We start from the raw sequence: 12,044 nt of genomic DNA, 5'->3' as shown, positions 1-12,044 counted from the left end.
CTCTCCCTCCACCTGCTGCTCCCCTACTTGTACTCTGTCAAATAAATATAATCTTAAAAAGAAAAATTTCTGGGGGCGCCTGGGTGGCTCAATGGGTTAAGGCCTCTGCCTTTGGCTCAGGTCATGATCCCAGGGTCCTGTGATTGAGCCCCGCAGCGCAGCGGGCTCTCTGCTCAGCAGGGAGCCTGCTTCCTCCTCTTTCTCTGCCTACTTGTGATTTCTGTCAAATAAATAAAATCTTAAAAAAAAAAAAAGAAAAATTTCCGTTTTCTCTAAACCCCCCAAAATACGTGTTGGCAACTACGCACCCCCATGCATATGGCCCACTGATACACATCTGAAGGGCTTCATGACTAAGGTTTTATTAGACAGTCATAAATGACCTTTTCCCAACAATAGCTAGCCCCCTCAAGGTCGTGGAAACCTTGCTTCCAAATTCTTTAGAGACTTAATGCTATCCCTAACCCCCTCCCAACTTGAAAGTATACAATAGGCCACTCCTCCTGACCTGGAGTCATATCTTTCTGCCCTTCCTGCCCATGGGTTCTGTCCCCGTGCTTCAATAAAACCACCGTTTTGCACCAAAGATGTCAAGAATTCTTTCTTGGCTGTCGGCTTTGAACCAGGTGCCCACAAGTTGCTTTTCTTTTTATTTATTTATTTATTTATTTATTTATTTATTTATTTGACAGAGAGAGAGAGAGAGAGATCACAAGTAGGCAGAGAGGCAGGCAGAGAGAGGGGGAAACAGGCTTCCTGCTGAGCAGAAAGCCCGATGTGGGGCTCGATCCCAGGACCCTGAGATCATGACCCGAGCTGAAGGCAGCGGCTTAACCCACTGAGCCACCCAGGTGCCCCAACAAGTTGCTTTTCTTAAAGCCTATCTTGCTGCAATTCCCTGTCAAGATCCAAATTTTGGAAGTGGCCGGTAATTTTTGCAGTGGCAGTTTTTCACATTCCCCAACATCTCTGGCCTCTAAAGAGGCTCCCCAAAGGTTTATATTTAGCAGAACAAACAAGATCCTCTGCATTAGGAATGGGGCGGAGGTACTGTTGTGAGGTGTAGTTGCTGCTGCTATGAGTTAAATGGGGCTGGAGGCCTAGAATAATCTCTTCCAGATGTCCAGCGGGGTCCCAGCCCCTTCAGAGGCTTTTGCACAGTGCTGCTGTGTCACCTTGAGACAAAGCTTCTCTGGTGACCAAATCAGCGCTTTGGCAGCCCAGCAGCTCAGGGATGACTCGTGGTTCTGGAGGAGAGTAAGGGCTGGCACTTTTCCCTGGAGGAGCTAGGGTTGGGTTGTTCGAGGTAGCTTTCGTGCCTGCAGGGCTTTCTCTGGGTGATTTCTCCCCTCTCTCCATGGGCATTCCCCACTGAGGTTGGTGGGCCAAGTCCCAGGAGCAGGGACTTGGGAGAGCTCTGGGAGAGAGAAGGCTTGGAGCAGCCTGGTGGGGTCCTCTGCCCCATCTAGTGGGGACTGCTCCTTTGGCTACCTGCCCCTGCCATCCTCCTGGGCACCCATCCATGTGACTCAATGTCCAGGGCACTTCTTGCCCCGGGCAGTAGTCTTCACACTTTATTCTCAAATAGACAAAACTTTTTCAAAAAACTATGCCTGTGCCCTCTTACATTTTAAAGTTGGTATCTAGGGGCGCATGGGTGGCTCAGTCAGTTAGGTGTCTGCCTTCAGCTCAGGTCATGATCCCGGGGTCCTGGGATTGAGCCCTGCATCCAGCTCTCTGCTCAGTGGGGAACCTGCTTCTCTCACTCTCCCTCTCCCTCTGTGCTCGCTCTCTCTCTCTCTCTCTCAAAAAATAAACAAAAAATCTTAAAATAGAATAAAGTTGAGGGGCACCTGGGTGGCTTAGGGACTTAAGCCTCTGCCTTCGGCTCAGGTCATGATCTCAGGGTCATCCCCCCACCCCGTCCCCGCATGGGGCTCTCTGCTCAGCAGGGAGCCTGCTTCCTGGTCTCTCTCTGCCTGCTGCTCTGCCTTTTTTTTTTTTTTTAAGGTTTTATTTATTCATTTGACATAGAGATATCCAGAGAGAGAGAGAGCACGCGCGAGCGAGCGAGCATGAGACCGCACATACAAGGAGGGGGAGTGGTGGCTGGCAGAGGCAGAGGGAGAAGCAGGCTCTCCACTGAGCAAGGAGCCTGATGTGGGGCTCTATTCCAGGACCCCGGGATCATAACCCGCGCTGAAGGCAGACACTTAACCAGCTGAGCCATCCAGGCACCCCCTCAGAGCAGTTTCATATTTATAATCATCCGGTAAAAATGTGCAAAACAGTTCTTTAACAATTGGAAGTTTTAAAATGTAATTTTTCTTCTAGTACTCATATTTTCATTCTACTTTTCTCATAGAATTATATATTGCTATATTTTATACTTTATTGATCATTCTTATCTGGAACAAAAATGTGTACTGTAATTTAAAAAGTTATTTCCTGGGGCACCTGGGTGGCTCAGTGGGTTAAAGCCTCTGCTTTCGGCTCAGGTCATGATCCCAGGGTCCTGGGATCGAGCCCCACATTGGGCTTTCTGCTCTGCAGGGAGCCTGCTTCCTCCTCTCTCTCTTTCTCTCTCTGCCTGCCTCTCTGCCTACTTGTGATCTCTGTCTGTCAAATAAATAAATAAAATCTTCAAAAAAAAAAAAAAGTTATTTCCTGTGACCACAGGGCTCTAAGTGTTCAATTTCTTCTGGGTTTTATTATCATTACAATATTCTTAGTCCACAAGTGATCAAAACATTATTTTGAATTTTTATATTTTAAGTATTATTTGAAATATTAATAATTATTGAACATGGAAAGTAAAATTTTATTGGAAAGATAGCTCTTAATGACCATTGGTGGGGTTGAATTTTTCCAAGTAATTATGTCTGTGGTGAATATTCCTCATTGCTAGAATGAGACTGGGATCAACATTAATTCTCTTCCTATTTTTCATTTTTATAGACAAGCTCTGAGGAATGTAATTTGCATAAATTAGATGGGAAAGAGAAAAATTTCATTATAGGAATGTCAGCCAATTCTCTGAATACCTCTGAGTTATATGATTAAAAACAATATAATGATCTATCATTGAAAATTATTTTCAGTGATCTATGAGCTGGCAACTTAATTAGGTCTTTCTTCAATTTTGTTGAAAGCAAAGACCTGAAAACCACTCAACCTGTTAAGGATTTGTTATACAGCCATAAGTGTCATTCGGGGTCTTGGCATCTGGGATCATACTAACAAAACTTTGTGAAGATTTATCAAATGATTATCAATTATAGCTGCTGTTTTTTCACTTAGAGACACCTTGTTTAAATTGATATACTCACAAAGGATTCAGAAAGTAAAAATGTTAATTTCAATACAGTTTTGCTAAGACAATTTTTATTTTTTAATTTTTTTCCAACTACATTCCTTTAATTTTATTTTTTCAGTGTTCCAAGGTTCATTGTGTATGCACCACACCCAGTGCTCTGTGCAATATGTGCCTTCCTTAATACCCACCACCAGGCTCACTCATCCCTCTACCCACTTCGCCTCCAAAACTCTCAGTTTGTTTCTCAGAGGCTAAGACAATTTTTAAAAATCAAGTCCTTCTACCTCATCATATACTTCAAATATATTTTCATTAACATCTGGGAGCTGCAGATTAATTATGAAAAACCTCTGTGACATTCTTATTGGCAAAGCCAGTCCTCTTGTTAAATAATCAGCCAAATAAAATTACTTCCTATCAGAGAATGTTTCTCATTTCTCAATCCAAGTAATCATTGTTCATACATGTCCTATGACAATCATTTTGCTTCTGAATTTTAAGAAATATAGATAGGTAAGACATAGAAACTTCCTAAGACAAATGATGCAAAGATTTTCATTATGTCTCATTAATGCTCTTTACTTTATTCTCATGGATCTCTCCCTCACATATAATGTGGTTTTTGACAACAGAGGATTAAAACATTAAAAAATATTTAGAATTTTCCTTTCCCTCACACACTGCAGGTTTTACACTCCAGGCCAAGCATCACAGTAAGATTGGGGCTGGATGAGAGTACCCCTTTCTTTTGTATCCTGGGGGAAGGGAGCTTGGGGAGGGCAGGTGGGAAGCTAGAGCTGAGACGACTCCTCAGTTGTGGCAAGTACATATGGAAATTGAGGATCTGGGAAAAAAATTAATCACTTAAACCCATTTGCACCTGTGTGCCCATTCTAAAGTCTTTGTAGACCACTAGGACACAAATCTCCCTCATTTGGAGATCCCCAATGTTTCAGAAGATCATCCAGTCCCTGGGAACCTCTGCAAGTACTCTGGCTACCATCAAAGGGTCATTTTTGTGGGTCTCTCTTCAGAACTGGACCTAGTTGGAACTTTATGATGAGAATTTCAGAACTTAACTGGACAGATCTGCATAGAAGGGCTCTAGACAGTGAGACACTTGCCTTGAGGAGGTTTACAAAAAGGGTCCCAGGAGGATCCTAGCAGTGCAGTGGGCATGTGTCCAGGAAGAGCTGGTGAGTGGGCAAGAGGCTTCATGATGGCCTCTAGCACTTTAGACATTACCTAGAGTCAGACCTTCTCCCTTGCAGGCTCAAAACCCCAGCTTGACAGCATGTGGAGAGCTGAGTATATAATCCACATGATGTCAATGTGCTGATTTACAAGGAGAAACAATTCATGTGAGGACTGATGCCAAAATCTATAGGTGGGTCTACATGGAGAGCCCGATAGCATGCGTTTGGGATTCAGAAAATTGTACTTTGCTGCTCAATCATGTCAAGAACTGCAAGAGGTCTAAGACTTGTTGCCGGGGGTGTAAGGTGTTCTCTCCTCAGGATTACCTGAGAGTGTACCAACCAGGTTGGTCTGGAGTTGCTGTCAGGGGAAAGGAAGATGCATCATGCTCAGAAATGATCAGGGTGGAATCCTGAATTTTCAAAATAAGTTCTATAGCTCCCTACCCTTATTGTCCTGAACACCCAGTAAGTGACCAAGATGAACCTTTTCTGGAGAAGGTCGCATTCATTAACCATACTAAGTTGTGTGGACTAGGAGGAAGTCAAGAAGATGGAGTAAAAAATCTTTCTGAGTTGATTCTGACAAAATCCTTTTGAGTTGACTTTTGAAAGGCCTTCCCCATGTTTAACAAAATCAGATGCCTGTAGATGGTGGGGAGCGTGGAACATCCGTTAAATACCTTGACTTGTGGCCCAAAGTGTGGCTTTTGTGTTGCCCTTCTCCCCAAGTCCTACAGGGGTGATGTGGACCAGATGGATGTCACATATGTAGTGAGTGGCTTTACAGCTCAGAGTTCAGGGAACTTACCTCTTTTATAGCAAGCAGTAAGAAAGTTTGCTCTTTGTTCTGAAGGGAGGCATTATCTCCTTGTTCAAGGTTGCTTCCTGCAAAATCACCCTGAGAAAGGGCCTGGATGAAGAGTTGTTAGAGCCTTGCATTCTTGGCATACCCAGCAAGATGTGTGGGAGCACAAGACCCTCAACAGATATGCCCTGGGCAGATAGCAGGTTTCTCATACTCATGTCAATGACCAACACTTAAACAAACAAACCAAGTATAGCTTATCAAAGAATTCCAATTAAAAAAGAAGATCTCTTGAAATAAGGAAAATTGCTCCCTTAACTCATTCTTCCTCTTTAGTATCTTCTTCCTAGTGTTTTCAACCACAAAAGAAGGCATGATTTTTTTTTCTTTAGGATCTATTTCTTAAAATAATGAGAGCTGTCTTTCATAGTCCTCTGATGACTTAATTTCCTTTTCTTCTTAGATATTCTCCTGAAAAGGAAAAGAACATGGTTGTTATTTGTGAGCAACAAATTATCACCATAAAGTGCTTCATTATATTTATTCCACAGACATTGGGAGTGACTACCATGTGCTAGATTCTGGAGACACAAGAATGACTGAAGAGTTAAGACTCACTCCCTGCTCTCAAACATACATATATCTCCTAGAATCTTTCATAATAAAACATTTTTAAATAGTCATAATTCTCTGTTTCTTAAATTTTCTTCTTTTTTTAAAATATTTTATTTATTTATTTGACAGACAGAGATCACTAGTAGGCAGAGAGGCGGGCAGAGAGAGAGAGGAGGAAGCAGGCTTCCTGCTGAGCAGAGAGCCCAATGTGGGGCTCGATCCCAGGACCCTGAGATCATGACCTGAGCCGAAGGCAGAGGCTTTAACCCACTGAGCCACCCAGGTGCCCCTGTTTCTTAAATTTTCTGTAATTATCATGTAGAATTTTTTGACAGAAATACAATTATGAGAAAAACAAGTGAAGGAAACAGAAGTAATGAGACGAGTAACTGGCTCCTGAGTAGGTTTCAGCCTCAACCATCCCTCATGAGAATCCAACCACTTCCAAGATCAGCCTAGTCCTTCCCGAGCAGTGGGATTTTAGTAGCATGATTCCAGCTATCTCCTAACCAGTACACATTCTTTGGAGTCTTTTGTGGTCCTAACAGGAGTCTCAACCTTTACTGCCAGCCACAGAATCAACTTTACAGTGGTCAGACAACTTCCCTGGTCTCCAAAGGAGACCTGGGGAATTAGCCCTGGGCCCAGGCTGAAAGGTCAGATTCTGGCCTCTTGACAGCCTAATTGCCTATTTTCCTAGCCTCATTTTCTGAATACCTTTAATTAGATAATTAGCCCCACTCTACAGGTCTCTGTTTTGTCTTCCTGCTCCAGCCCTAGTCTACTGAAACTGAACCTCCCTCAAATGTTGGACACTTGCTCAGAAAAGGTCTTTGGTATTGCAATTGCCTGTTTCTCCCAGGTTGGAGTTCACTCCCTCTATTAGATGCTTCCAAAATTGTGTCCTGTCCAGGCTCCGTCCTATTTGCTCTTAGAATACCTTATTGCCTGCTATATAGCACGGTTTATGACATTCCATGCCAGGAAACTGTTAACAACTGGGAAGGTCTGTGCATACATACATTTATGTGTGTATTTTTTTCTGTGATGGTACTTAACTTCTCAATTAATTTTTTAAAGATTTTATTTATTTACTTGACAGAGATCACAAGTAGGCAGAGAGGCAGAGACAGAGGGAGAAGCAGGTTCCCTGCTGAGCAGAGAGCCCGATGTGGGGCTCCATCCCAGAACCCTGACACCATGACCCGAGCCGAAGGCAATGGCTTAACCCACTGAGCCACCCAGGTGCCCCCTCAATTAATTTTTTAAGATTCATTTCTCTGGAGACTTCTCTGATTCTGCTAGGCAGAGGTCACTCATTTATTTGTTTATCAAACATGTACTAATTGCCTACTCAACAGTAGACACTCTTAGGTACCAGAGACAGGAGATTAAAACACAATTCTTTTCTTCTAAGGGCTCAAGTCCAGGTCAACAAAGAACTCTAGTGGCTCTAACAATAAAAAAAGAACTCTAATTAAGGTTATGCATAAAATAGGTAGCATAGTGGAGAGAAGATGAAGGTTTGACTTGCATCTTCAATGATGGTTAAGCATTTGACAACTAGGGGCCCCTGGGTGGCTCAGTTGGCCAAGCATTTGCTTTTGGCTGGGGTTGTGATCTCAGGGTCCTGGGACTGAGTCCTACATCTCACTCCCTGCTTAGCGAGGAGTCTGCTTTTCCCTCTACCCTTCCCCCCTGCTCATGATTTCTCTCTCTCAAATAAATAAATAAAATCTTTAGAAAAAAAATCTGACAACTGGATGTGAAAGGGCAGGGACAGAAAGGGACACTACAGATAGGACAGCATGTATAGAGGTATGGAAAGTAGAGACTCTGTCTGTTTACAGCTTTGACTTTCTTGCTTTATTAGGATAGTATAGGACCCATAGGAGATCATCGCTGAATATTTGTTGAAAGAATGAAAGAATGGCTGCTTTCCTCACTAGTAGAAGTAGGGGCTTCTACCATCTCAAAGGAGTGTTCAAGCAACTCTAGCAATTTTTTTTTAAGGAATTTAAGTTTACATTAAAAAAGCTAAAACATACTATGCAGCCATCAAAAGAAATGAAATCTTGCCGTTTGCGACGACATGGATGGAACTAGAGGGTATTATGCTTAGCGAAATAAGTCAATCGGAGAAAGACAACCATCATATGATCTCCCTGATATGAGGAAGTGGAGATGCAACGGGGCGGGGGGGGGGTGGTTAGGGGGATAGGAAGAGAATAAATGAAACAAGATGGGATCTGGAGAGAGACAAACCAAAAGAGACTCTTAATGTCACAAAACAAACTGAAGGTGGCGCAGAGGAGGGGTGTAGGGAGAGGATGGTGGGGTTATGGACATTGGGGAGGGTATGTGCTATGGTGAGTGCTGTGAAGTGTGTAAGCCTGATGATTCACAGACCTGTACCCCTGAGGCTAATAATACATTATATGTTTATAAAAAAAACAAAAAAAATAAAAAAAATCTAAAACGTAATTTATTGTCATTAAACTCAACTTTCATAGATACAATTTTCCAGTTAGTCCTACATTAGATCTTCATTCAAAGACATAAAGACATGAAAGGGGAATGCAGTAGACCTCAACAAGGTAGCTGCAGGGCTCAGTAATTTCTTTTCCTGGAAAGGGTCCTTTACATAGAGTAACCCCCAGCAGCTAAATTTCTGGTTTTACTTTTTTTTTTTTTTTTTAAACCCTGCTGCCTTACTCATGCTTAGCCCCCCAACAACTAATAGATGGTGGGGTAGTGTGGAATGACTGATACAGGGATAAACCATATGACCCAAGACTTGTCAAATTAGGGTCTTAAAAGAAATTAAGAGGCTCGATGTGAGGCTTGGCCATGATACCAGCCAGGAAAGAAGGCTTTGCAATGGGACAGAACAAAACTGACCCTCTTAGAAACAGAGACTAGAGAAGCATTCTGGCAGTATTCCTGTCCCTGGAGTCCATTTTCACTGTGGCTCAGTACCACTCCATTGTTCCAGTGAATCTCTAAGTAACCCAGTATCCTTCCAGTAAGTTCCTCCCTTCTACCCTACGTGGTTTGTATTGGCTCTCAGTGACTGGCGGTCAGATCTGACTGCCATAGGGAACAAAGACAGGCATGGGGAGACAAACTTACCCAGCTTCTCCGTGGCTTCCACACAGACACTAGGATACATGCCTTCAGTGTAAGTTGCCACCAGAAGATATAGATGGGTCTTCACAACAACCACACCAGTGTTTTCCTGGATAAGAGTAAAACAGAATGCCCTTCTTTCAGTTCTAGTCACAGGACTAGCAATTACACTCCAGTCATATTTTGTGCCATTTTTTTTACTTCCATACACTCATATCTAATTTTGGACTCTTCACTTCTTTCCACTAATTTAGTTGTCTTTGCTCAAAAAATTTCAGACTTGTAATAACACATGTGTATTTTGAAAAAGTTCCACTGATTGGAATATACTCCATCCCAGTGAGAACAACTAATATAATAGGGGCGCCTGGGTGGCATATCTACCTTCAGCTCAGGTCATGATCCCAGAGTGCTGGCATTAAGCCCTGTGTCAGGCTCCCTGCTCAGTGGGAGTCCAGTGGGAGTCTGCTTCTCCTTCTCCCTTCTCGTGCTCTCTGGCTATCTCTGTTTCTCTCTCTGTCAAATAAATATATTTTTTTAAAGATTTCATTTATTTATTTGACAGAGAGACAGGGAAAGAGCACAAGTAGGCAGAACGGCAGGCAAAGGGAGAGGGAGAAGCCTGCTCTCTGCCGAGCAGGGAGCCCAATGGGGGCCTCAATCCCAGGACCCTGGAATCAAGACCCAAGCAGAAGGCAGACACTCAACCTACTGAGCCACCCAGAAGCCCCAATAAAATCTTTTAAAAAAATGAGAAAGTAATAGATTTTGGAATTGGACATCTCTGGGCTTGAATCCCAGCACCTCCATTTCCTGCTGCATGACTAAAGAAGACTTACTTAACCTTGTGAATGCTCTGTTTCCTTGTTCCAGTAAAATGAGGCTACTTTAGGATGCAGATGAAGTGTGCTTAACCCTAAAGATAGGCCATCCAGTAAATGTGAATTTTATCTTCTTATTTCCCTATAGGAAATAGAGCTACGAGAGGTTTTAAGCATAAGAATGTTTTCTTTCTTTCTTTCTTTCTTTTTAAAAAGGAGCTTGTAGAATATAGAGTAGTGAAAAGAGATACTTCAGGCAAGTTTCTGTTGATAGATTTTGGAATGAATGTTTCTCAAGTAGGCTCCCTGTTCCTACTTTATTTTATGTATGTCTTCCTAAGTATTAGACTGCTGTCTCAGACATTGTCACTGCAGTAATGGGGTTAGGTTGTTTTATAAATGGGATCTGGGGACACAGCTGATTGGAATCAAATTCTTTTCACAAGGTTTTTTACCTAGCTGTCTTCAAATTGTGAACACTCACATTCTTAGCATAAAGTGAATAGTCATCAGCCCGGATACATTTGTAGTCCTTTTCCTTGAAATACAATCCTTCTCTTCTAGTTTGCAAAGGGTTCTTGGCGAATCCATTCACAAGTGTTCGAACGTCATGAGGCATTATCTGCAGAAGTTAAAGAGAGTATGAGTGGGCAAACTATGGCAAGCTGGCCAAATTTGGCCCACTGTCTGTTTTTGTAGGCCTGCAAGCTAAGAATAGTTTTTACGTTTTTAAGTCATTGGAAAAAAGCAATAGAATAATATTTTGTGATATGTTAAAGTTGCATGAAATTCAAATTTCAGTGTTCATAAATAAAGATTTGTTGGAACATAGTCACACCCATTCTTTTATGTATGCCTGTTTTCCCACTCAAACCGCATAGTGGTTGTGTAGTTGTGACTCAGGCCACATGGACCAGAAATCTAAAATGTTTACTATGGCTCTTTACAGAAAAACTTTTGATAAAATGCTTATGCCTGGGGTGCCTGGGTGGCTCAGTTGGTTAATTAAGCATCTGCGTTTTGGCTCAGGTCATGATCCTAGGGTCCTGGGTGGGAGCCTGCTTCTCTCTCCCTCTCCCACCTCCCCTTGCACGTGTTCCCTCTCTCACTGTGTCTCTTTCTGTCAAATAAATAAATAAATAAATAAATAAAATCTTTAAAAAAAAAAGCTTATGCCCAAACTTGCTTTTCCTTACACTAAATCCTGGTGATGCTACACATAAGCTTCGTTCTTGGAGTTTGATGAGGGCTGCACTGTCAACATGCTTTGTTCCCAGAAGGGTATCCAACAGTAAGTTCTGCAGATGGCTCATGCTCCCTCCGCTCTGAAAAGGGGAACTACAGTTGAAACGACTCACTCTGGCTAGCTTTGGAAAGGTCTGCGAATACAAGTCTCCTTAGACACTTCGGACAGTTTTCAGCGCGTGCACTTTGGAAAGTAGTGAAAATGGTGGTCCATCATGTAATAGCCACCAGTATTCAAAGAGGAAAATAGAATCCTAGAAAATCACAATCCATACAGCAGGTTATTGAGTTTGGAAAAATCACTGCTCACAATTTTCTAGTTATACCAATGGTTTGCTCCAGAGTCACCCGAGATTATAAACCCAAACCCAAACACCTGCGGGACGCAGAGCCACTGATCTAAGTTAGCAAGGGTCAATGAGATCAGCGGGTCCTTACCCCTGACCAGCATCCCCACGAACTATAGGCACTGATCCAGAGGATTTAACGCGTTTAAAGCTGCCTTTTCCGCATTTGCGCCTTCCTCATAGGGACAACCTCCACAAATACTAGTCCTTAGGGGATACTTGAGGCAAGTGCCCTTTCTGGCCACTCCCTGCGCAGTGGTTTAGACCACGGGGCCGGGGGTGGGAGGGGGGGTCCCTGAAGAAGGACTGGAGGCGAGGGAGGGGGGTGTTTAACGTCCAGTCGTGTTGGCTGGGAAGACGCACAGAGTGCTTAGGGAAGGCGATGGTCCAAGCGTGAGCAGAACGCAAAACGGTACTCGGAAAGCAGCGCGGCACTGGGCGAAGGGCCGGCGAGCGGAGCGGCGGCCCGTCAACGGGCGCGGGGGAAGGCGAGACGGGAAGGCGGGACGGGAAGGCGACGTGCCTAGCTATTGGCTACGATATCTGCCCGTCACCGAGAAGCGCTTC

The 12,044-nt window shown here is 43.3% G+C and overlaps 1 protein-coding gene across 1 annotated transcript; it reads right to left on the bottom strand.

The window, feature by feature from the left end:
* Nucleotides 1–5,762: 5,762 nt before the first annotated feature.
* Nucleotides 5,763–11,198, bottom strand: PFN4 (profilin family member 4; the record flags this gene model as incomplete). Its single annotated transcript, XM_080814254.1, has 4 exons — nucleotides 5,763–5,791; nucleotides 9,068–9,173; nucleotides 10,370–10,507; nucleotides 11,082–11,198. The coding sequence occupies 4 exons, from the start codon at nucleotides 11,196–11,198 to the stop codon at nucleotides 5,763–5,765; spliced, it is 390 nt and encodes a 129-aa protein (XP_080670380.1).
* Between the last annotated feature and the right edge of the window lie 846 nt (nucleotides 11,199–12,044).

Source organism: Martes martes (genome assembly GCF_963455335.1).
Source record: "Martes martes genome assembly, chromosome: 9".
NCBI lineage: Eukaryota > Metazoa > Chordata > Mammalia > Carnivora > Mustelidae > Martes > Martes martes.
This window is presented reverse-complemented; position numbering and strand designations above follow the sequence as displayed.